The sequence below is a fragment of the Lepisma saccharinum genome, chromosome 22 (genome assembly GCF_977018435.1).
Source record: "Lepisma saccharinum chromosome 22, izLepSacc3.1, whole genome shotgun sequence".
NCBI lineage: Eukaryota > Metazoa > Arthropoda > Insecta > Zygentoma > Lepismatidae > Lepisma > Lepisma saccharinum.
In genome coordinates, this window is record NC_139250.1 from 2,499,381 (window position 1) to 2,526,588 (window position 27,208).

The 27,208-nt window shown below is 39.3% G+C and overlaps 1 protein-coding gene across 1 annotated transcript; it reads right to left on the bottom strand.

The window, feature by feature from the left end:
- Positions 1–697: 697 nt before the first annotated feature.
- LOC146004973 (beta-1,3-glucan-binding protein-like) lies at positions 698–25,537 on the bottom strand. Its single transcript, XM_083144053.1, has 9 exons — positions 25,336–25,537; positions 18,102–18,329; positions 16,598–16,821; positions 14,864–15,000; positions 11,050–11,213; positions 8,021–8,281; positions 2,862–3,004; positions 1,408–1,509; positions 698–892 (listed from the first exon to the last, which is right to left on the bottom strand). Exons 1-9 carry the CDS (start codon positions 25,520–25,522, stop codon positions 776–778), a joined length of 1,563 nt encoding a protein of 520 aa, XP_083000179.1. The 5' UTR covers positions 25,523–25,537; the 3' UTR covers positions 698–775.
- Positions 25,538–27,208: the final 1,671 nt, after the last annotated feature.

Below are 27,208 nucleotides of genomic sequence, written 5' to 3' on the forward strand. Positions count from 1 at the left end.
TTTGTCAAATGGTGTTCCTAAACTAGATATAGAACCCTGATCTTGTGTTTTTAAAATGTAAAATTTCAAAATATAAAGTATTCATTCAAATTTTCCATTAAAAAAACAAAGTCATCAGTGCTGTTCTCAAATTAAATGGGTTACGACCCCCCCCCCCTTTACACACAGACAGACATTTTCTCTGAACGTGTGTGTATGTGTGGTCCAGCATAGGTTTTTTCTCTCTCTTAAATCTCAACGCATAGTTGTTAATTTTCTATGTGGTTTAGACACACTGGATGCTAAATTTTGTGACAACAGAAAACATTTGAAGATCGCTCAAAGCTGTTAAAATGTTCCACAATGGCTCTGTGAAGTAACACTTACACATATATTCTTGTCATGTTGTCATAAACATGAGAACAAACAGGTTATTTTGTACTACTTCTTAGCGTTCAACTAAATTAATTCTCTACTAATAAGATGAAACATGTGTCCAAAGCAAGACAACATTTATATTAGGAATGGCTAATTTTTCTACAAACATTGCATTATAGAAGTGTGTAACTTGACAAAATTTAGGGAGGGGCAGACCCATACCTGGGTACACCAATAGGATTATTATTAATTCACCCGTTTTCTACATCGCATCTTGACCTTGCTTTATCGATAGGTAGGAAAGTATTATAAGAAGCGAAATGAAACAAGAATAAACGGAACTAAATACTTTACTATCAATCGACAATGAACTGCTAATCTCTTTTTTAAAAAACGTTATTTTTATTCATAAGTTCCGCTAGAGAGCCATAACTCTGATGTAGTCGATTTGCAGTGCAGCACCTTCGCCGTTATTTTGAGAAGGGTTCCATGTTCGATACCAGTCGTTCTTCTTTTCCCAGAAGTCCAGCATAGCCTGAAAGGCAAATGAATATTCAAGTAAGTTATTTTCAAGCAAATACAGATTCACTACCAGACATTATAATAATGCTCAAGAAACTCAACAAAATCCTGAGTACGGCAGTGCTGATTCGGTATTATTTCCCCCAAAACTCACGTTTTTATTTTAGCACACTTTTCTGCCAAAAATACCTAAAATTATACCTTCATTGGGCCTTTAAACTAGTATTTTAAATTGTAAAATATGCCCTACGCCTGTTCGTGACAGTTTCATACGCTGGAAACAATTTTTGAGGAAGCTGTTTTCCAGAATTTAACGCGCGAAATATTACCGATGTTACGGCTCCCGTGTGACGGTAGATGCGCGCTCGATCTCCGCCAAAATGTCGCCACTTTGCTCGGTGATGCAAAACGTTCCCAACAGAAGGTGAAAAATCGTGAAAAACATTAAAATACATCTGGTGGAAGACGTTCTCGTTACACATGGTACAATTTATTTTTAAGCTTAAAACATAAGAATGATGAACTCACCGCCTTGGCCCAGTCCTTCCACGGTTTGGGGTTTGGAGAGTTGACGGCTACCTCAGGGAAATCTCGGAAGCCTCCTGCAGACACACCCACCTGCAGGAAGAACTGGAAGAGAGAAACAGTGTTGTTGGTTGTAGTTTATAAAGTGGTGATACATATATACACACATTAAGAATAATAGTTATTGTTGTAATTATTCAGGTAAACTTGGAGAGCTCCTTATTCGTAAATCAGCAGATGCACGAAAAACTATCAGACTGGCTCCTTAGTTTTATTCACTGCCAGGTGATTAATGCACTGACAGACAGAGTAATTCGCTTTGCCTAACCACAGTTTTCAGAATTTGGCAAACTTTCAATGTATAAAGTTTTCCTTATTGCCATCACCTTGAAGGCAAGGGTAGATGCAGAACCCCACACAATCTAGAGGTGACGTGTGCAGCATCATCCTCCGTCCACCTTTAGCCTCTACGGTTGCCACCGATTTCAGACTGAGTAAGTCCCAGAGTCACTTTATTGCAAAATTCCCCACCTAAGATCACCCCCTTCCCCCCCAGGAATCGAACCCGGGTCTCCTGTTACGGCAGTCGAGTGGGAAACATACGAATTAAGTGGTAAGCCATGATGTGGTTTCTACATTTCACTCTCCACTTTTCGAGCAAACATGCGTTTTTCTTTGTTTTTTAAAGACATTTCTTGTTTTCTTAATTACATGTTTACTTGCAAATTCTACCGGTTCGATATTTTACCCTTGTGTAAAAATAACATTTGTCAGACGACCAAATCACACATCTAACAATAATTTTATGATATAGGCTAATCATTAAAAAATCCGTTTTTTTGCACAAAATGTTTGCAATTTGAAATTAATTTATTTCATACTTTCTAACATTTGTATGCACCTATACATTACACATAACGTACTACAATTTTTTCTCAAAGTTTTATTTTTTCGTTCATGTATTTGAGGGGGCTGTAGCCTGTCAACCCCTCCCTTTTGTACGCCCTTGTCTAGAGAAGTTTTGGAGCAGGGGTTAAGGCCTTTTATAGAGCGGTGAATCTAAAATTAGACTAAAGTTGGTGTCAAAATGACCACACGTGACAATTTCTAGAAGGCGGATAAAACAGTGTTGAGTGTAATGTTATTGAGTTCTGAGTGTAAAATCCTGGAATTTGAGAACTATACTTTCATAAAGGTATTAAAAAAACTAGCTATAATATTCTGTTAGATATGCCTCATATCATGCTCCCTGTATAGTTGTTAAAGTGACTCAATTTGACATTTCTTCTATCGAAATATCGAAACGCGAAATCCGACCAATTCTTGTATTCCTCACGCTCTAATTTTTCTGTAATTTGAATTCTTGTTATGCAAAAACACACTCTCATTTCTATCAGCGACATCTATTGGGAAACAAATAAAACAGGGAAGAAAGTGTAAGGGTGTATTGAACTTACCTCCCTATCAAAGGGCGCCATCTTGGTTCCAAGCTCCCATATTGGGTGGGCCTTTCCGGAGTACTGCCTGTGGGTCGGGATACCCTCGTCTGGGGCCACCATCTCCCCTATGAGGTCTCCGTCCACACGGAAGGCCATCTTATCTGAAGGAAGGAAAGTATACGTCACACAGTCACTTCAGGCTTATTACAGTGTAACATTTTCAAAATGGAGAACTTAAATTTTAATTCAAAACAAGAAAGTCAGCACATGAAGTAAATTTACTACATCAGGGTGGCGACAGACCTGGAAAACCGGGAAAAGTCAGGGAATTTGAGGTGTTAAAAAAAGTCAGGGAAATGTCAGGGAATTTCGTCTTATTTTTTTTTTTTAATATCGTTATGGAACTTTGCACGGGAACAGGAAATCTCGTTCGTAAGTTTCAGCCTCAAATTTTAGGCCCCTTTTATGCACACCACGGCGCCAGAAATCAGTGATGGCAGGAAGAGGGGGAGAGAGAGAGAGAGAGAGAGAGAGAGAGAGAGAGAGAGAGAGAGAGAGAGAGATTTCTCTCGCCCGGGCTTCTCGGCGGGAATTTTAAATTCGAACACTCTTTGAAGGAAAATTGTTATAACTCGGGCACTATGGGAGCAATCTACTTCGGATAACTTTTGTTTTGCAGGTAAAACATCATAGCATGCAACCGTGTACAATACGATTGCTGGTGGCTCTGTGCCAAATTCTGAGCGTGCAAAAATCTGATTACTACACGTAGGCTACATCGCAGTTTGTGGGAGACTGTATGAGAGCTGCAATATTTAATCTAGAACTTTCCTAAAACGGCTGCATTGCAACTGTACCAGATTACAGCTACATGCCACTTCATCCTGCCTACATGTGTATGTGTCGCTCTCCGACCACTAGTGCTGCGTATAGGCACCATTGGAGCTTTTTTCAGGATGCCCCTCGTATATGAACTTTCAGAAGCTTTTATTATTAGAGTGTTCCTGTTTTAATGTGTGGTTAGCTAAGTCAGGTACCTATACAATGAAATTCTATAAATTGCTTGCGTTAAATTTCTAATACCTACATACCCTTTTCGTCAGCATTAATGGTATAACTGCATGTTGTCAGTTTCACAGTACTTCACTTGAATATACTGTACTGAAGCAGAAATCCCATTGATAATGTAAGGAAATATGACACTTTATTTTGTTCGATTCAATTGTTTCACTTATATGCAAGAGTTAAGTTGTTTGCTTTACAGAGAAGAGAGAAGTAGCTTTATGCATTGAAAAATGAGTCCGCACTGATGGTTCTTGCAAACAGAGGGTTCCAAACCTCAGTGGAAATATCGACATATATTACCGAGAATGTATAAGGAGACTGATAAATTACAAATTGTATTTCTTAATCAATCACTCTTCACTCTTATCTCATTTAGTCGTAACTTTAAAAATAATCAAGTATTTTATTTTAAACTTACTGCGTATGATAAAATTCCGTAATCCTTCCCTAGCTTGTGAATTGTAATAATTTTCCAAATTCACTATTTTGCAGTTTGAATTCAAATCATAGAGAATAGAGAAATTGAGTCAATTTCATAGAAGATAATATTGGTACTTAACAAATCCATACCTGGATCTGTATGAGTTTATTATTTCCATTTGCAAAAACATCTATTTAGTTTAGTTTGTAATTGTGAGGGAAAAATGTAAATTTTGTCCTGGAAAACCTGGAAAAGTCAGGGAATTTCATTTCTGCTTGTTTGTAGCCACCCTGTACATGTATCGATACAGAGATATTTTTAGAATTCTAAAGCTATTTAGGATTCTAACTCCACACCACCTATAAGCCTTCATGGCGTTGTGCAAAGCACAGGGGAGAACTTTACACTCTACGAAAGCTATTTATTAGCCTTTTTGTAAAGTTTCGGATAGGTTCAGTTTTTCAGAGAGTATATTTTTAAAAGTAACCAATGCAACTACAGTTTCTTTGCTCATTTTCTTTTTAAAGTTGATTATTTGCTTCGCTCTTGTACTACCACTAATGACGAAGCTGATGATGATTGATGATAACGATGAAAATGATGACGGGACATCCACAAAGAACGCCCATGCCGGTATTCTAGCCCGGGATCAGGGGCGTGCCCAGGATTTTCGAAAGGAGGGGGTTAGGTATACATTTTTTAGTAGTCAGCCCTCATTTTGCCATCTTTTCCTGCATTTGATGTTCCTTTTTTTTTAGGAATACTGGGCCAAAGGGGGGGGGTTATAACCCCCACCAACCCTTGGGCACGCCACTGCCCGGGATCCCTGGCCTCGTAGCGTGCTGCGCTAACCCCTCGGCCACGGAGGTCGGGTTAAAGCTTTAATTTTTGTAGTTCTAAGGAAAAGTGATGCGACCTTTTCCCTCAAATCACTCATCCATTATTTTCAGCTTGTCTTGTAGGAATGTGGGTTTAACTTATTATAGCCCAAGGATTTCTTCTTATGGGGTTTGTGAAATCACAGGTGTACGCCAACAAACCACGAACTCTTTTGGAACTGAAGGCGGAAATCATACAGGTGATTGGAGGTATCGGTACAGACATCTGCGAGAGGGTTATCAATAATTTTGTGGAGCGCAATAAATGCATGCAGACTCAGTAGGGGTGGACATCATAGGCGTAGCTAGAACTTTATATTTGGGTGTGCACAAAGGAAAAAAAAAATGAGGTTTTGTACCTTTTTAATAGCATATTTTGCAACACAATCACTTGGCTCTTTAACTGCACTGATGTTTATAAAGGAATATAAATTCACTAAATAACAGTGTTGAAAATTTCTGGATATATGTAGTAGAAAAAAATCAAATTGCATAGAAATTACACACACACAAAATGTTCATAAATGTTACAAACAAATACATCAAAATACACGTCATCTATAACAAGAGACGTCTGTCAAAAGGTACAATGTTCTTAAACTCATCAATAACTTCATTTACATCAATAGACTAAGCCTTTTTCCTGTTCCACAAATAGCAAGAGCAGGGTTTACAATCTACCCTCTTCTGAGTTGCTCTTAATTTAGTTTTAACTTGGGTAAGCTTGGAGAAAGCTCTCTCACACGTGCAGCTTGTGACAGGTATAGAAGAAAGGCGCTGTAGTACAGAGTAGAATGCAGTAAATATCTTCTTTCTCCAATGACATAAAAAAATCAAAAATCTATAGACACTCCTTTCATCAGCGATAATGCACACGTTTGTACCAAGTAATAATGACATTTTCAACTTCTTACAAACTACCGCTTATTTTCTCTCTTATTGAAATATCTGTCTTCAATTCTCTTTGATATATCAGCTCATTAGGGTGTGCCTAGGCACACCCGGCACACCCCGTAGCTACGCCTATGGTGGACATATGCCTGACATTGTCTTTCATACGTAAATGGGAGATGTTACTGCTTACATATATGTGAAATATAACTATTTTCATGATATTTTCCCTATTTTTATTTAATTTTCTAATTCGGCGTCCTATACGGAACACCCTATATTTGTAAGAAACATAGATAAAAGGCAGATATGGAGTCGATTGCCGATGTCTATCTATGGGTATTTATCGAACTGAAAAAAGAACTTTCCATGTTTAGGCATTTTATGCATTAAAGACTATTTAAGGGGCTAACACTTATTTATGTCATATTCATAAAAAGTATATGTTTTTCGAAATTGCGAGGTGTACTGGCAACATTGGTCGTGTCAGAGGGCAGTACAGTGGGATGCATAAGTATTACCAGCCTAGTTGTCCCTCACTATTCTCAATCACTTTTCTTTTTCACGCTTGTCTCCTACTTCCTGGCGTTTTATTTCATTTCTTGAAACTCGCATTGTGAAGTTGGTGACGGACAATTTACATGGTAATACTTATGCATCCCACTGTACGATGTGTGCCCGACATCTGACTATGTTGGACCCAGATGAATGAAAAGAGTTTATCTTTCGTGCAAAACGATAGATAAAGGCTGGATCACACGAAACTGGATATCCAGTAAGTTGGCGCTGAACTGGCTACCTGGATAGAAATCATGGCTGGCTGTTTGACTGGTTTTGAGGAATAGGCCATGTTCTAACTGCAACTGGCTTTCCTCGACTGGATCTGTGGAACAGCCAATCAGAGAGAAGTTTGACCATGTGAAGATAATTTGCGAGTTTGCGAAAGGAAAGTTTTTGATCGTTTCTCAATAAAATATGTGCATTCTTGTACAGTTCGTTAATATTTAGGTATTTATGCAAAGCGATGAGATTTGTGCGTGCCAAATATGATTAGCCGATAACGAAAAATCCTAATTATTACAAGTTTGATATACTTAGTTGAACAAAATATGTTTTTGTTTTTTTTGTTTTTTGTTAATGAAACCTGCGAATCTCGTGTGTGAATATGCATACCCGAGTTCATTGAAAAGCTTTTTCCGTACGCATTGATAATCATATTTTCTCTGGAACCAATTTCTAGTCCATAATTTTCTTTTTTAATTTTGTAATTTACCTGAAAATTGCTCCTCCATCTTTTAGATCGTCTGCTGTCTTATGGGACAAAAGTATAGCGCCAAGGCGCCAAGTATCGTGTGAGGCGAAAGCTAGAAGATGGGTAGCCAGTCCAGCGCCAACTAGAGCATTCCTACTGGAAATCCAGTTGCGTGTGATTCGGTCTCAGTGGCGTCTCGTGAACGCATGCGGTGCATGCTGCGCATGCGTCAATTGTGGGACGACATTCATGAGCATTTCTACATTCTAATTTCTTCATATAGGAGAAGTATTTATTTTACACGAGAGCTCTGAACTAAGCTTATATTACATTTCTTGGATCTGAAGTGACTCATGATTCAATTGTGGGAAAAGAATTATTACTTTCTTTCACTTCAGATGCAAGAAATGTAATATAAGCTTAGTTGAGCGCTCTCGTGTAAAATAAATACTTCTCCTATATGAAGAAATTAGAATGTAGAAATGCTCATGAATGTCGTCGCAGAGCAAGCTGTCCTTTTTCCCACAATTGACGCATGCGTTCACGAGACGCCTTTGTTCTGTCTTGAGTTAGTTTTGGATACGAGAGCAAACTTCGAAAACCCTGGCGTTGGCCGAAGGTCCAGCCAAGCCTCTTACCACACTGAAAAGGACGCTTGAGTTGCACTGACCTGGAGTCCACTCGGCCTCAAACAGATGAAAGTCGTCGTTCCACCCAGCCTCGCGCTCCTTCTCGAACTGTATCCTGGGCACGGGCTTCCTGATGTCTCCCTCCTCGGGGGACAGGAGCAGCTCCGAGAACACCTCCTGGACGCCGAGGTTGAAGATGCCGGAGGTCTTGAGGTCCCTGTTCCCGTGGGACGATGCCAGGCGGATCTGCCCAGACTGGTACCACTTCCCGTAGTAGTTCTCCCTCGGCTGGAGCGACAGGACTGGAAGACAATCGCATCGTTACTGCAAAACCATTGGGATCTAACTTTAGGGGCATTCCAGTGTTACGTGTGTGACATTCACACAAGCATTGAAGGTTCTCGACATGCAAAAATATTAATAATGAACTGATTTCATAGAATTATGAAGTACTTTTTGGTGTCTGCTAACAAATTCTAAACGAAACTTTAGTATAATGACTAGACTTCGGATTTTTAGGTTCTAAAATAGGCCCTAAATATCCTAAAAAAGGTTCTAAAAACCCTAAAATAGGTTCTAAAATCCTAAAATGGGCTCTAAAAATCCTAAAATAGGCTCTAAAAATCTGAAAAGGTTCTAAAAATCCTAAAATAGGTTCTAAAATCCTAAAATGGGCTCTAAAAATCCTAAAATAGGCTCTAAAAATCTGAAAAGGTTCTAAAAATCCTAAAATAGGTTCTAAAATCCTAAAATGGGCTCTAAAAATCCTAAAATAGGCTCTAAAAATCTGAAAAGGTTCTAAAAATCCTAAAATGGGCTCTACAAATCCTAAAATAGGCTCCAAAAATCTAAAAAAAGGTTCTAAAAACCCTAAAATAGGTTCTAAAATCCTAAAATGGGCTCTAAAAATCCTAAAATAGGCTCTAAAAATCTGAAAAGGTTCTAAAAATCCTAAAATGGGCTCTACAAATCCTAAAATAGGCTCCAAAAATCTAAAAAAGGTTCTAAACATCCTTAATTAGGTTCTAAAATCCTAAAATGGGCTCTAAAAATCCTAAAATAGGCTCTAAAAATCTGAAAAGGTTCTAAAAATCCTAAAATAGGCTCTAAAAATCCTAAAATAGGTTCGAAAAATCTTAGGTTAGGCTCGAAGAATCCTGAACTATGTTAAAAAAAACTTAAAATAGTTAAACATTCCTGAAAAATACTGATTAGGTATAGTCACCGGCAATGAAAATGGGACACCTATATCCTGAAATGCGCACTATGTTGCATAATGTTATGTGTGTTGCCTAACACTACGGCGACGGCAAAACTTACCATTGGAGATTTGCTATTAAAATCCACTCCTCACCGTATAGTTAGGCAACAATCTCTTTTCATATTATCCACATTGAAACTCTGCAATTTTGTCTGTGAGAATAATCTTATATGCTGAAAATGATCTTTCAACAAAGCATAGTCAGTGGTACAAACGTCAATGCTTAAATTTTAGTTTGCAAGGCGTGAACGTCACAGAGCACGGAAGTGACGCGAAAGTGAGCAAGACCACACAGATCAGAAGTTTGCACTTTGGATTGTACAGGTAACAGTGGCCCCAGACATTTTGCTTTGTTTAGAGCTTTGAGAAATCACCATGGACTTGGAGGAAGGGAAATCGACAGAGGGTACGTTTCAAACAAGTTTGCCATTGAAGTTTTTCGTGACCAAACAAAGCAAATGCCTCTGGGTGACATAAAAATTCTGTAAAACCTTTGAAAATATATAAAAACCTAAAAAAAGGCTTGCTTTAGGAGCTTAAACCTAAAATAGGTTCTAATAAGTAAAATAGTTTTTTTTAGGCACTATAAATCTACATTAGTTGTGTTTGTTAACGAAACGCTGACATAACTTATTATTTCTTACATACCTGTAAAGGAAAAAAATAGGTTAAAAACGTAAAATCCGAAGTCTAATGAATATCCGGAATGCATGAAAAGCATTAACGAAAATGTGTTACGTGTGACTGTTTAACACTGCAGCAAAATTTGACTTCATTTGCCTGCGAAGCATATAAGTTACAAATCCTAAAAATAGAATCAGTTCTATTTACGTAGCATTTTTCGTAGCATAACCGATCAGAATAGTTCACGAGTGTAGTAGATGTAATGGCGGCCGAGTGAGATGTAAACAATGTATCACTTCACATGTTTAAGAGCCGAAAACTATTCAACCGAGAGGAATAACGTTTCGTATAAAACGTTATTAGATGCAAAAGCAATGGCACTGCTTAAATACACTCTTTACAACGTTTACTGTACACGCATGGAAGAATATTTTAGTTGTTTCAGTTGTAAACGCCATGCATAGATGGTGTAACTCTATGTACGTTTTGTTCTGTATATACAGGGTATCTCAAAACAACTTCAACAACGCTTGGGTGCTGGTAGATATCATAAGTACTTTTTCCTAATAAACTTGATCTCGAAAGCGCTTTGTTTCTGCGCTATAAGCGCTTAAAATCTAGCCTGTATGTGATCAACCCAATACAGCAAACGACCGCTCTGACATAACTTCCACATGCGCGCGGCAGGGTTGCCACTAGCGCCTCTTCGAAGTCTTACCTGAGCAAAATAAGTACAAAACAATAATGATACTTGCGATGTTTTAAAAAGTATTTACAGTACTTATAAACTTACCAAGGCAAAGGATTTCAAATAAATGAGGACTGAAATTCAATAGTGTTCATTCTAAAAAGTCTCCATCGTGTTAGACTGTCATGCATATCTACCAGCACACAAGCGTCGTTGTTGAAGTTGTTTTGGGACACCCTGTATTATGCTTCGCAATCGCAAAAGCTAACAGGAAATGTTACATCAATGCTTCCGTGAAAAGTACTGTCTGCCATAAGATTTTTGGAAGCTTATTCATAGCATGTATGCTACCAAAAATGTTAAAGGAAATTCTTCCGTAAAAAGCGGGCCGCCGTCTGGATGGTGAACACCTCTGGTCACCGCCAGTGGCGCTTCTCTCCCCAACAGGTGATTAAACTACCCTGATGAAATAGAACAGCAATGCAAGGGATGCTTACTCGACATGATCCAGTCTCCGGCGGCCATCTTGGCCCTGGCCTGGATCTTCCCGTAGCGGAAGGAGAAGGAGTTGATGGTACGAAGGCGGGATGACATCACGGGCGGGTTGATGTTCGCGAAGAACGCCTTCATCTTGCACTCCTCGTCCGTGGTCCCGGTGCAGCTGTAAGAAGCAACACCATGTTATACTTGGTCATTAGCAGGTAACGGATTTATATGTAAATACATATTTATGTACGAAGCTGAATCAGGCCTTGGTTCGATTCTCGGTGGAGGCACATACTGGGTCGGATCCCAGTTTTAACTGTAGGTCCAGTCCCGATTAGCCTTTCTGTGCATAAAGTGGACTTAAAACACCAACTCAATCAATGAAGCTGTAGTACCAGGTGGTTATAATTAAAGTGACGGTGTTCAGAGTGGTACAGCACGAGCTGTAATGAGAGTAGCAGTCTGAAACTTCGTAGATTTGCTAATGAAGCAATGCGCTCGAGAATTATGAAAAAAAGAAATTAGTTCCAATTCTCGCCGCCAGGGTAAAAAATGGCGCTGTAAGCAGTCAAAACCTGGAATTTTCCGTAACTCTGACGTCAAAGTCGGTGACATTGCCTAACCATTGTGTGAGCTCCCTGGTTGTTGTTGGTGACGCTTGTTGCTTTTTCCTTTAGTAATGTTCATGTAATTCGAATAGTGAAATTGTAGCGATATTTTATTACAAAGAGTATTGTTTTCTGCGATTTATAGTGTTTTTCCTGTAACTATACCAAGTTTTGACTGCTTACAGCGCCATTTTTTACCCTGGTGGCGAGAATTGGAACTTTTTTTTTGCATAATTCGCGAGCACATTGCTTCATTAGCATATCTACGAAGTTTCAGACTGCTACTCTCATTACAGTCCGTGCTGTACCACTCTGAACACCGTCACTTTAATTATAACCACCTGGTATCTTGACGCATCATGGCATATAGACTCGAAAAATTCAGTTTTCATTTCCATATTTGTACATATACAGTAGAACGTCGTTTATTCGCACACTCAAAAAACAGGTACAGTACTGTAATTTAGACACGTACTGTACGTATATTACGAGTATTTTCTCCTTTTCTCATGTATTTTGTTTTCTTGTACTGTATATGTATGTAGTACGTATAAAATTAACCTGTAGTGTACATGCTTTTCTTTGTTAAATATACACATGTTTGATTATCCGCAAAAATCGTTATCCGCATGGTCCCAATTAATGCGGATAAACGACGTTCTACTGTATTAGGTTTTGGCCCATATTTTACATATTTTAATTATTTTTACATATTATGTCCATATTTCAGAACATTTCTCAACATATACTACATATTCGCACAATAACTACTTGTCCCCATGTGACCGAAAGAGTTGGGTAATTTTCTTACTAATAACTGACAAATATGAAATGTAATCCCATTACTTCTTGCGATATTGAACGCAGTTTTAGTCAATATAAATCCATGTTAAGAGACAACAGAAGGAAATTCACATTCGAACACTTAACAACAAGATTTAGTTATTCATTGTTTTGGAAACATAAAATAACAACACATTTTGTGTTGTTTTACAATCAATGTCAATGTAAGCGTACCGTATTATATGTAGCTCGTGTATTGTCGTGTATGATAATACAAAGGTGAAAATAACTAAACATGTATTTACATATTTAGCACATTCTTACTACATATATATCCGTTCTCGGGTCATTAGGAAGTTAAGTCAGGACGTAAGTGAGGAAATGAGGATGTAAGTGATTAAGGAGCTTACTATCGGATTAAAATTTACAGATACTCGAGTTTGGACCGACATAAAAACTAGTTTCATCAAAATTTAGATTATTCAATTCTGCGTTAATCTATTGTAACCACATTTTTTCCAATGTGTCTTCTATTTTTTATCGACGTGAGAACAAAAGAAAAGTGCCCGTTCCTTTGAGTTTTGCAAACGATGCTCTAATTGAAATTCTATAAATAAAAAAAAGAGTGGTCTGATCGTGATGAAATGTTAATTCTTTGCAGGCAGAAAGGTTTTGAAAACAATTCTTAATTTTCAGATTTTAAAAATAGGTCAAAAAACAATTCTTATCCACGTTGTGAAACAAATTTATGTTAGTGGTATTGTGTAGGTCCACAAATACAATATTGGACTTGTTTTGCATCTCTTCACATCAAAACAAGACCAATATTGTATTTGGTCGCCAAAGGACAGGTCACAAATTAGAGGGTTTCCGAAAGATAGGGATACAAAATACAGTGTCGCGAAAGACAGGGTCGTCGAAAGACTCGGTCGCTAAAAGACAGTGTGACACAAAGGGTCGCCAAAGCCAAAGGACGAGGTGCCCATGTCTTTTAGCATAGGTGCAACTTGGCGGGGGCAAGGGGGGGGGCACTTGCCTGCCTAAAATTTTTAGGTTTGTTTATTAAAATTTACAAGTTAGGGGGCCTGAGGAGCAGAGTAAAGAGTAATATTTGTGATTTGGTAAACGTCACTGTTATCAAGTAATTCTGGGCGCTGTTTTTATGGAATGGAAAAACTTGTCGAGTCTCTTCCAAGTCTGATTCTGCCCCTCAAATTAAGCCCAAGTTACGCCCTTGTCTTTTAGGACCCGTATCTTTTAGGATTCCTGCTAACTTTCATTGAAATGTCTAAATTGACTTATCTACATTAAAGCAGCACTGTTATCTATGTGTGTAGGGGGGTCGGGGGTTACTACCCCAATTAGGTTTTTTCATGCCTCGAGAAGAATGAATTCCATTGAGATTTATCATCTTCAAGTGCCGAGGCAGTCAAACAAGAAGATTTTTTAAAAATCACAAAACATAGAGAAAGCAAATATTAGTTAATTTTTGAACATGAATGTACTCTACACCAGTTGAAATTGCTATTGTATCTGAAAAATGTTCATTTTTTTAAAATGTGGTGTCACTAAGATGGCGTCCTTGGTTTTACACACATTGTCAAGAGTCTCAGAGTAAATCCGCCCATGACGTTATGCTGACATTTTGGTAACCTTTTTCCTGCCTGTCCTCGGTGACTATGACCCAGATGAAGAAACACTCTTCCAGCAATATGGTGCAACTAGTTATACTGCCAGAGTGTCTATGGATGTGCTTAGACTCGCATTTCCTGGTCGTCTCATCAGCACATTCGGCGATATTCCGTGGCCTTCCGTTCACCCGATTTGGCGGCTCCTGACTTTTTGCTTTGGGGTTACCTCAAATCCAAAGTATTCAAGGACAACCCTCCAAGAACCAGGGATAATTTGAAGGAGCGAATTCGGCAAGAGATCCAGATGCTACGAATCGTCATGGGCGGATTTATTCTGAGACTCGGACAATGTGTGCAACACCTAGGACGCCATCTTACTGACACCATATTCAAAAAATGAACATTTTTCAGGTACACTAGTAATTTCAACTCATGTACAGTACATTCATGTTCAAAAATTAACTAATATTTGCTCTCTGTATTTTCTGTGAATTTTGTAAATCTTCCCGTTTGACTGCCTTACCCTGTATAATCAAATTTATGAGTTGGTCAAAACCGATCAAGTCAAGACAAAAGACACTCGTAATTGCCATGGTAACAGCCCTTACAAGATAAGCATATACAGGTTAGTCACTATCCTGACATTATCAGTGATAGGTAAATTACAGAAATTAAGATTAAAGAACAATGAACATTTGTACAAGGGAAAAGATAATTAATAACAATAAATATTAGTGCAATGGGAAACGATGTATCACCCTATATAATCAAATTTATGAGTTAGTCTACTGCAGTCTACGTACCCAGCAAGAGTCCTGTCACCAGTCATGACAAACCCTTCACCGTAGATGTCCTCCGTGAGAGTTGGTTTGATGTAGAGGACGCCGTTCTTAATGTAGCTGTTCTCTGGCATTCGGTTGTATACCACAAACTCGAAGTCCTGCAATGGAAGAAGCATCCGACAAGAAGACAAGTAGCGTTAACAGAGCATCGGCTTTGCTCCAGTGGCGTAGCAGCTACCCCGCAACAGTCTTGAGTGCCTTTGCCGACCTCTACGTCAGAGTGTGCTACGAATCCGGCGTGGACATGGATGTTCTTTGTGAGTGTTCATCATATCATCTTCATCTTCGCGATTAACCGAAAGTGACAGAAAAGTCAAGTAAAATAAACCAAATCAAACTCTGCTTTGAAATTTATATAATCCCAGAAACTCAGCACATAGTATACATTACATAGGATCGACAAGGACTCGAACCCAGGCCGAACAGCAATGCGAGAACATGGATGGCTCGGTAGATCCGTTGGTATAGGAATTGCACGGTATCGAGTCCTGTCTAGTCTGCATTTGTCTATTAAATTTATACTATGTGCTGAGTTTCTGGGATTGCACAAATTTCAAAACAAACAGAGGTTGATTTTTTATTTGGTTCATTTAATTTCGCTTTTTTGTCCCTTTTGGGTAATCGCCAAGATGAGGATGACTGATGATATGATGCAAAGGGACACTCGTAAAGAACAACCATGCCCACTCCGGATTCGAAGCCGGGGCCCTCGATTATATTTCAATTTTGTTTATTCCACGTCAATTTTGTACACTCACCAGCAATGAAAATGGGACACCTAGATCCTGAAATGTTCGTTTCCCTGCAAGGCGTTACGTGTGTTGCCTATCTATACGGCGGTGGTAAAAGTTCACATTGAAAATTTGCTACTAAAATCCACTTATCGCCGTAGATTTAGACAACACACATAATACCTTGGATGGACTCGAGCAAGTGACTGTATATCTTCGGCTAATAGCGGTGATGAGGGTAAAGCATGAATACAGATAGAAAATACTACTACTGTTGCTATTATTACTACTACTATTTATTATTATTATTATTATTATTATTATTATTATGAGATTTCTTTAGCTGAAGGGAAAAATGGGAAATTTTGACCCTTGCGAATGAAAATTTTGTCCCTCGCGAAGGGAAATTTTGATCCTGACAAAGGGAAATTTTGTTCATCGCAAGGGGAAATTTTGACCCTACCAAATGGATATTTTGACCCTTACAAAGTGAAATTTTGACCCCTGCAAATTGAAATTTTAGCCCTTGCGAAGTGAAATTCTACCCTTGCATGGGGAAATTTTTTACCCATGCAAAGGGAAATGATCCTTGCAAGTGAAATTTTGAACCTTGCGAATGGAAATTTTGTCCCTCGCAAAGGGAAATTGTGACCCTTGCAAGGGAAAGTTTGATCCTGATAAAGGAAAATTTTGTTCCTCACAAAGGGAAATTTTGACCCTTCCAAATGGATATTTCGACCCTTGCAAAGTAAAATTTGTACTCTTGTAAAGTGAAATTTTGAACCCTGCAAAATGACATTTTAGCCCTTGCGATGTGAAATTTTACGCTTGCATGGGGAAATTTTGATCGATTCAAAGGGAAATGTTCACCCTTGCAAGTGAAATTTTGACCCTTGCGAAGGGGAATTTTGCCCTCAGATTGTGGCAACATTTCCTCACTCAAGAGAGAAGTTGTAGTACTCACGGGTCCTTTGGCGACGCGAACATCGTGTTGCCAGACGGAGGAATCCAGAGAGTCGAAGTTCTCCTGGAAGATGACTTCTCCCCTGCATCTCTGCTTCCCACTGACGACGGTCACCGAGGGTTCGCAGGTGGATGGAGTCACAGGGTCTGTCGGTGGCTTCGGGGGTTGGCTTGGTGTAGGTGTAGCTGTAGGTGTAGGTGTAGGTCCCGGTCCAGGAGGTATTCCTGCAAGAATAAAAATTCATCATCCGTTGATTAAAATAACTTTTGGATGCATCAACAATTTGGTTATTTGCCCCCATCACATTACGCGTGGAACAGCTAAATAACTCTCTCTAGCCTTCTTAAACCCGACGTTCATGGCTGCAGCAACACAAGCCTTCCATCTGGCCTTATCCTGGACAAGATCAATCCAATCTTTTCCATCCTTTTCCTTTAGGTCCATCTTCGTCTAGGCTTTCCTATAGGTCTCTTACCATCAGGTTTCCACTCTTCATTCCTCTCTCATTCGTGCCACATGGCCTGCCCATCTAAGTCTTCCTGGCACAGCCTCTTGCGTAACTAAACCAACACTTGTCTCTGAGGATTGAAATCTCCTTACCAGGTTAAAAACCGATGCTGTCAAGGGTCACTCAGCACATATGGACAAAACACACGAGAACACAGCGCCACAGAGAATTATACTGGCCATAGGACCAGACAGCAGAGCCTCGCTAGCCTGCAACAGTGAAGTTAGAAGGATGAACCACGTGCCTTACTTCAAGAACTTAAAACTATCTGGGTCGTAGAGTAGCCACCCTATTGTTGTTGTTCTAACTTCCAGAATTCTTTGTCGTGGCGGAGTGGTTAGAACGGCGTGCCACGACGCCAGGGATCCAGGGTTCGAATGCCCCTTCGTCAATTTCATCATATCATCACTCACCCTCAGGTTAGCAATTAGTCAAAATTGTCTGAAAGTGAAGTAAATAAAGAAAATCAATCTATTTTTTTTTCCAGATCGAATCCAACCAGGCTTGTTAAAGGTCCAAGAATTATAAATAAATTGAATTCCGGTCCAGGAAATAAAATCTGCAAGGGCGAATGGGTTCTGGACCGTAAATAACCTTTCTATCTGTAAATTATTACAATTCGGTCCAGGAACCTTTTTTCAACGAAACAATAAGCAACTTGGACCGAATTGAAATTGTGCTTGAAAACTCAACTCAAGACAAGTGTTGCCACATGAAGGGAAATTTCCCTTTTGCAGGGAAATTTGGACCGAAATTTCAAACCTGCATCTGACCAGAAAGCTATGAAGCTGACATGTATTTGAAAATTTTGTTTCTTTTTTTATTCATACGAGCATAGATCAACGGAAATATTACTACTACTGCTGCTGCTTCTGCTACTACTACTGCTAATAATAATTATTGTTATATTTGTTTTGGTGAAGGTAAAAATTGGTCCAAAAAGGGAAATTTTGCCCCATGGAAAGGGAAATTGTGGCAACACTGCTCAATCCTTACCTCCAACGGTATACTTCTGGTCGTCCAGCCTGTAGCCTAGTCCATCAGCTTGTACGTAGAGCCAATAGTAAATGACGTCTCCGGGCTTCAGCCTCACTCTCTTGTCCTCGAACACCCACCGCCCATCCTTCGCTTTGACGACATCCTTACTCATCTGCGCAGCCTCCAGGTGGTCCAGCTCCTTGTTCACGTTCCCATGGAATGCGAAAATCTGGATTCCTGGCTCATCTGGAAATGAAAACAGGCTAAGCTATGTCTCCAAACAATACAGCAGAAATAACAGTATAAGACGGTCAATTTCGAATAACATAAAAAAATAACATGACTGTTTTTAAAGTTCTCCTGACCATTACAGATCAAAACTAGTCAAGGGACCACAAAAGAAAAATAATGTTCAACTTCTCTTGGTTATTTTTATTATTTATCTCTTGAATAGTATCATTATTATTTTTACAATAAAATAATGCCACGGTTAGTATTACTCTTATATGTAACTTTCCTTGTGTTTTTATTTTTGTCACTTTCTATTAATTCTGTAAATTTATGTATTATCATTTTCATGTATTTTTATCACATATTTTATTTTCTTTATTTTATTCGTCTTTAATATTATCGTTATTATTTTACCATAAAAATATCACTATTAGTATTAATGCAACTTTCTTTGTGTTTATCACTTTTAATTACTTACACCCCGCCCCACCCACCCACACACACACCCACACACACACATATATATATATATATATATATATATATATATATATATATATATATATATACATACACACACACACACACACACTACATACATAATGTTAGCGAAGGGGAGACTTAATAATAGAGACAGAGGCTAGAACGAGACTTAATCTTAGAGACTGAAACTAGAACGAGACTTAATCTTAATAAAGCGAATCAATCAATCAATACATAAATTATCTCTCAAATATGCACGTCCCCTTTCCTCAAAACAATTGTTCATGCATTTAAAACAAAATCAATGAAGACAAGTCTTAATTCTCTGTCTGGAAATTGACAATGCATTACAGAGAACAATGACAAATTTCGAGCGAAGCGAGCAAGAACATTTTTGGATCTATTTTTTTTGCAGGCTCAATGTTGATTTAACAGGGCACAAATAATTTCACGAGACGCCAAAGCATTCTCTTCTTTACAACTTTTGTGCCTCCCCGATGGTATAGTGGTAATATCGTCGCCTTGTGATCAAGGGATCCCGGGTTCGATACCCGGTGGAAGCACATGGCACAGTGGTTCGGATCCCACTTTAAACTGTAGGTCCAGTCCCGATTAGCCTTTCTGTGCGTAAAGTGGACTTAAGACAAAAAAATTAATAAATAAATCTTACAACTTATTTTCATTTAGATCGTTCGGCGCCCAGGGCCGACTCCCGCCGCCCCCTAGCTACGGTTCTGAACTTGATAAGAGTTAGAAAAGGGGGCATTGCGAGGGAATGAAGTTGTGGGCGGTAATTGCCCTCTGCAGGTACGTCAATGTTTGCTCCCCTAGAACTAATTTCAGTCCAAGGTTGGGAGGGCAATGCCCCCCTGCCCCCCTGTGGTTGCGCCACTGGGCAACTCAAACCGAGGTGAAGAACGAGACATTATTTCTCGTCCACCAAATCTCGCCTCGTTTCGTGCCGATACCATCCTGAGAAAAGCTCTCCTTGGAGGAAAAATCTGTGTAAAAGCAGAAGAGTGCTAATTTGAATGTTGCGTAACTACCGGTTGTTGAGCAAGTTTTCTTGAATAGCTTGAATATCTGTTGCTGAATGCTTCGGGGCATTTTCAGCAATTTCCTTAACGACTTCTAATGTCTCCCAACGTTAACTACAAGCCATATTAACTACGCAGTTGCTGTGATACAAAAATAAACTTCAGATGCGAAGAAGTTTCTAGCATAGCTCGGTGGATCCCAAAATAGGCGATTCATTGAAAAGGGAGCGCTAAGGGATAGAGGTCGGTTGGTGCCCTGCGGTGTTACATTTTTGCACAATGTTCGCTTATTTATGAAAGTCATGTCCCGGTTTCGATTCCCGATGGCCTATTTGTGCCTAAATTGGACGTCAAACAGACTCTGCGGAATTTTTTTATTCTTGTTTACAACTGCCGGGCTTAGCTCGGAACCAATTCCAAGAGGGGCTTTTCAGACAAAAGGCAGCTTTCGAACGGAATAGACACGCGACAGGTGACCAGTGAGAAACATGCGTTCAGGTAGCTTTCAGTCCGAAGCTGCAGGCGACATGTGTCACTTGAAGACGAGCCATCAGAAATAAACGTAACAGACTACGTCACGACAAGCTACATTTGTCGCTAGGACTGGGCCTGTTTCAGGGTGCAAAATCATTGGAAACTGGTGGCTTGGAAAAGTTCTTAATCTACAAACTCCCCTCCTCCACATGTGTATTATTAAAAGTAAAAATAAGTTACTCAATTAAAAATATATAATTATTATTACTACTATTATTATTAATTACATAAAGAAAATTAATTTGTTACTTTTATGCATATCAGATATTGCAAAGCAGCTAACTTATTCCTTTAGTAACTGGTTCAAGATGTTAATAAATTATGAAATTGTTGAAGTGGTTTTATTATGTGTAAGTTTTTGTTTAGTTTGTGCTCTATGTTAATATAAATTAATTAGATTTCATAGTTATAATTTTCTTGCATTCTTATTTTACTTTTATTGTGCGTATTGATGTAGATTTGTTAATGATCTCTTGAGAGAGAATGCATTCAATACTCACAACTACACTAATTTGTGTGTTTTCTCGATATTATTCTTAGTAAAGTGTAATTGCTTATTTTTTGTTTGTTATAACAAAAAATCCCCCCTCCGGATTTTTTTGGTGGGGGAGATTTTTGAGGTCAAGATGGTTTGGTGGGGGAAATCCCCCTGTCCCCCCCAGGATTTCGCACCCTGGTCTTTTCTCTCAATAAGGGGATTTATCGCTGTGCCGCCTCGGTATTGTGCTGATGAAAGTAAATTACGTAATATTTAAAAATATATAAATTAATAAATATATTCATAAAGTAATTCACTTGTTACTTTTTATCACATTTTTAAAATAGCGAACTAATTCCTTTAACAATTTGCTAAAAATGTCAATGAGTTACAAAATTGTTGAAATGGTTTTGTTATGCATAATTCTTACTTTAGTTTTTGCTTCCAATTAATATAAATCAATTAGATTTCATAATTATATTTTTCTTGAATTCTCTGTTTATTTTGATTGTGCGTGTATTGTTATTGGTTTAGATCTGTTAATGCTCTTGAAGGAGAGAGGGGGCAACAGAAACAGACAAGACAGAATGCAAGCAACACAGCACTGTTTTGTGTGTGTGTGTGTGTGTGTTTGATATGTCCTTAGTAAAAATTGTGTATTTGAATCGAAACTAATTTCTTATCTTCGTTGTTTTAACAAAATACTCTTCTCCCGGAAATTTTTGGTGGGGGATTTTTTAGGAAAGACTGTTGGTGGGGGTAAGTCCCTCCAGTTCCCCCAGGATTTCTCATTTTGATATATACGTGTATTATTTTACTCACCGGAGATGCCAGTTTTAATGTGAAATCTCGGCTTGGCTTTGCTCTGCAAGCTCCCTACAAGCTTGAACTATCTTTATATATGACTGGTATACATGTCGAGATTTATGAAAATTTACAAAAATTAATTCTCATTCCAGGCTGTCCATGTAGAGTGAAGTCATGGAAGGAACTCATCCCTTTACTGGAAATCGGCCTCCTTTACCGTAAGTACATAAATACTTTATTTACATATTTATTATCGTTGTTATGTTACGGCAACTATTTCTTCCACAGCAATTGATTTGATATGTCAATAAAGAAATTAATAGCAATTTTCGATGTATTTGTTAGTTTGAGAGTGGTAAGGTTGGTGACGTTACCACTTACACGTGTTTTTTTTTTATCTACTTGAGTGTGCACAGAAAAGCTGCGAAAGTTTTCCGGGATAGATTTTTTTACTTATGCAGGCCGTGTTTTGGCTCAAATACCTCGGCAACTGTTCCGAATGTTTAATGATTTTATGCAAGTTTTAAAGGAGTATTAGCAAGTGCTTTATATTTCTGGAAACGATTGTGGCATGAAGTTCGAAGCTTGGAAAAACTAATTAGCACAGTTAAAAGTTAACTAAGTATTAGTAACTGGAGAAATAATGATTTAAAATGTAGTTTGCGCGAGCTGGTTCTTAATTTCCGCTCGACTTGGACACAAGTTTTTGCAGATTTTCATGCGAGGTTTGAAGGGAGTTTTGTTCTTGAGACAAACTATTATATGGTCCGCTGTTTAAAGCATTTAGGGTCATTATTTTAATGCTGAGGTCCTTAAATCTTGCCCACCCTAACCCACCAACAAAAGCATTTAGAGACGAAATACCCCTTCGCACCGCATGCACGTTAAGTAGATGGCACCAGTAGTCCTTATGTGGCTGCTCCCAAATAAATAATGATATTAGAGTACGTATATGAAAGGGAAAATGCACAGGTATTACGCACCGAAGGGTATTGTAAAAGAAAATAAAAGCAATTCAAAATGACAGCGCATGAATTGTCAAGGTTAGATTCAGGCTTCGGGAAATAATTTCCAGACTTTTCGCGATCTCACACAGTCGATTGATTGATTGATTGATTGATTTTCTATTTTACTTCGCTTCTTCTGCCACTTTTGGCTAATTTGCGAGGATGGGGATGAGTGATGACATGATGAAATTGATGAATGGACACTCACAAACATTCATGCCCAGGACAGGATTCGAACCCGGGACCCTGGCGTCGTAGCGCGATGTGCTATCCACTCCGCCACGGGGGCTCACACAGTCGATGAATTCAAAAGGCTCGCATTGAAAATTGGTTAATTTATTGGTTCAAGAAGTGCAAGAACAATCATTCTAGGGGGAATAATGTTCAGAATTAGAGATTAATGGCGAATTTTTCAGTCCTGAACGTCAGTATCTCAGGATTATAAAATATCAGTCCCGTCCTGACCAGAAATTGTCAATCGCGCACACAGTTGCGGTAATCAACATGACTAATAGCCTATCTTTAGTGAACACATTAGCTTGTTATTTTGTTGGACATGACAGTGAATTGCTGTATCTTGCAGCCTGTAAATCGCAGACAAGAATAATAATACACATATACGAGATAATATAGATACAATTTCACAATTGAAATTTCATGAACTTTTTCCAAATATCTCAGGGGGGCAAGTGCCTCCTTTGACCTCCTCCTTGGGGGCGCCCTTGACCAAGACTCTGAAGTATGTTAGAAATCGAACCATGTAAAGAGGGCCTCTCCATTCGGAATTAAACAATCGGAACTTAGGTCAATTCTCAAGGTGGTACAGTCGGTCAACAGCCCTGCTACGGGCCTTGTTATACCTTCGGGTTTAGGTATTCATAGGCGTAACTTGGCGGGGGCAGGGGGGCCCACTTGCCCCCTCCCCACAAAAAATTCGGGTTTATTAAAATTTACAAGTTAGGGAACCTGAGGAGCAAAGTAATATAGAGTAATATTTGTAATTTCGCAAACGTCACAGTTCTTTAGCAAATATCCCTGGACGCTGTTTTTACGGAATGGAAAACTTTTTGAGTCTCTTCCCCGAAAGTTAAGCCCCAGGTTTGATTCTGCCCGCTCAAAATTAGGCCCAGTTTACTTGTGTCCCCTCAAAAATAGGCCCACTTTAACTCTGCCCCTCAAAATTAGGCCCAGTTTAATTCTGCTCCCTCAAAATTAGGCCCAGTTTAATTTTGGCCCATCAAAATTAGGCCCAGTTTAATTCTGCCCCCTCAAAATTAGGCCCAGTTTAATTCTGTCCCCTCAAAATTAGACCCACTTTAATTCTCCCTTCTCAAAATTACGCCCAGTTTAAATCTGCTCCCTGAAAATTAGGCACAAGTCTGATTCTCCCCCCTCAAAATTAGGCCCAGTTTAATTCTGCCCCTCAAAATTAGGTACAAGTCTGATTCTCCCCCCCCAAAAAATTAGGCCCACTTTAATTCTGTCCCCTCAAAATTAGGCCCAGTTTAATTCTCCACTCTGAAAATTAAGCCCAGTTTAAATCTGCTCCCGGAAATTTAGGCACAAGTCTGATTCTTCCCCCCTCAAAATTAGACCTAGTTTAGTTCTGCCCCCTCAAAATTAGGCCAACTTTAATACTGTCCCCTCAAAAATAGGCCCACTTTAACTCTGCCCCTCAAAATTAGGCCCAGTTTAATTGTGCTCCCTCAAAATTAGGCCCAGTTTAATTCTCCCCTCTCAAAATTACGCCGTTTATATCTGCCCCTTCAAAATTAGGAACAAGTTTGATTCTTCCTCCTCAAAATTAGGCCCAGTTTAATACTGTCCCCTCAAAATTAGGCCGCCCACATTAATTCTGCTCCTGCCCGACCCTGTGGCCGAGTGGTTAGCACATCGCGCTGCGACGCCAAGGGTCCCGGGTTTGAATCCCGGTCGGGCTTGGTTGTTTGTGAATGTCCATTCATCATTTCATCACTCATACCCATCTTCGCAAATTAGCCAAGAGGCACAAAACGCGAAGTAAAATAAACTAAATCAATCAATCAATCAATTAATTCTGCTCCCTCAAAATTAGTCCCAGTTTAATTCTCCCCTCTGAAAATTACGCCCAGTTTAAATCTGCTCCCTGAAAATTAGGCACAAGTCTGATTCTCCCCCCCCCTCAAAATTAGACCTAGTTTAGTTCTGCCCCCTGAAAATTAGGTCAACTTTAATTCTGTCCCCTCAAATTTACGCCGTTTAATTCTCCCCTCTCAAAATTACGCCGTTTAAATCTGCCCCCTGAAAATTAGGCACAAGTCTGATTCCCCCCTCAAAATTAATCCCAGTTTAATTCTCCCTTCTGAAAATTAGACACAAGTCTGATTCCCCCCTCAAAATTAGGCCCACTTTAATTCTGCCCCCTGAAAATTAGGCCCAGTTTAATTCTGTCCCCTCAAAATTAGGTCCACTTTAATTCTGCCCCCTCAAAATTAGGCCCACTTTAATTCTGCCCCCTCAAAGTTAGTCCCATTTTAATTCTCCCCTCTCAAAATTACGTCCAGTTTAAATCTGCCCCCTGAAAATTAGGCACAAGTCTGATTCTCCCCCCTCAAAATTAGGCCCAGTTTAATTCTGCCCCCTCAAAGTTTGGTCCCAAGTTACGCCCATGCGTATACCAGAGAGTTAACACTTACCTGGAATGGAGACGCGTAGTCCCTGGGGACCCACAACTTCCACTTTCACATCCTTAAACTCGTAGTATTGGGCGAGACAGGCGCTAGAGGAAAGGACAACCAACACAGCTACTGACCACATCCTAGCTGGCTGGAGAATGTCGTGGCCCTCAGCGCGAAGAAGTTGCAGTCTGCCATGTGACCTCATGACGCTCCGTAACCCACGGGCATCTTCTTGCAATCCACGGGGAAAAACAGGTTCCCTGAACTTCAAGGCCTTGGATTTCTTCCTCGTTCGCAACAGCTATTGTGCTCTCTCCGTGGTGAGGTGGTTAGCACGACGCTCTTTTTGTGGCCGTGATCATCTAACGAAGGACCCAGGTTCGAGTCCTGGCACGGGTGTGTTTTGTCAATATTTGGAAGTAACTAGTTAGCTGTAACACAGTTGCCAGTAACGTTTACTTTTTTGAGCAATTGAAACTGTACCTAGCTACTTTTAAAAGTAAGTAGCTGCAATAGAGTTACTTTTGCCATAGAAGTAACATTATCAAAAGTTACTTTTACATTTACTATACGTCGACCCACGTGGCGGAGTGGTTATCACAGCGCACTGCGACGCCAGGGGTCCCGGGTTCGAATTCCAGCCTTAACATCGGCGTTCTTTGTAAGTGTCGCTTCATGAATTTCACCATATTATCACTCATCCTCATCGCCGTGATCAGATGATCAGTTGTGTTGGATTATGAGTCATGTAGTGGATCGAGTAATAATAATAATAATTCATAATAAAATCGGTTTATTTTTTTTAGTTGATAATAATGAGGACTAAAATTGGTAAACGTTGTAAGTGCCAAAAGCGAAAGTGTTGGGAAATCGCATCGTTCCGCACGTAAGAACGTGCACACTAGTGACCTCTGTACACGCCCTTCGAACTACTTAGAGGGTTACGTTTACCACATTATAAAGCATGGCACATTTCACAGTTTAACGTGGAAAACGGTGTTTGAATTCTTGTGGCACTTACAGTGTTTGCCAATTTTAGTCTTCAATTATTATTTTATAACAATAATTATCATCTTATTCTTTCTAGTGTTCAAATTTTATCAAAGGTATCCCCCCCTACAAAAAAATCTGGCGACGTCCATGCTTACCGGATGAATCACCGTGCTTCTACATGAAATAATAATAATAGGTGACATGTGTAGGTCCTCTGAAGAACTGAAACTTGACTTTGTTATCGAATTTTGCATCCTTATTCAACAGCTTCCTTGCCAAATTACCCAGAATAGAGGAAACGCTCGGAAAGTGGGTGAAACCAGAGGAAACGCGCTTCCTAGGCTGGGAAAATTCCACGTGCAGAAGCACTTCCTCAAGCGTGACGTGAGCTAAAACCGATGAAAGCGAAGTTTCAGCTCCGTTTACCGCTACAATCTCCATGGGTGCTGAGGAGAATAAAGTTCATTGACTCTAGAAAGGTCCGATCACTGTAGTGGTGTCGGGTACACTGTAAGTTTGCGTTTACTTGTGTTGTATGCTACACTTAATCTGTGGTCAGGGAAGCATCTAGAAATATATTTCGGAGGGGGGGGGCGAACGAAGTAAATCAGAAATAATAATAATAATATAAATGTTTCAATTAATACATCATTCATTGTTTTCTGCCCAAGGGTAGGTCTCTCCTTGCAATCTCCATGCTGTTCGATCTTCAGCTCATCGCTTTGTAGCAGCATAGGACCCATTGATTTTGATGTCAATCATTTGGAATCTTCGGATTTTCCTTACCTCGACCCAGGCCCGTAGCCAGGATTTTATTTCGGGAGGGGCTTATCACCAGCTGCAATCAAAAGGCGAAAAGCTGGGGAGGGGTTAAAGATTTCTCAGTACATTACAACTT

Excerpts from the sequence above, each read along its gene's own strand:
- LOC146004973 (XM_083144053.1), bottom strand. The coding sequence starts at position 25,522 with ATGAGGTCACATGGCAGACTGCAACTTCTTCGCGCTGAGGGCCACGAC. Across the intron at positions 16,822-18,101 it reads CCAGAAGTATACCGTTGGAG|GAATACCTCCTGGACCGGGA; the intron begins GTAAGGATTGAG and ends TTATTCTTGCAG. Across the intron at positions 15,001-16,597 it reads TTCGCGTCGCCAAAGGACCC|GACTTCGAGTTTGTGGTATA; the intron begins GTGAGTACTACA and ends CTTCCATTGCAG.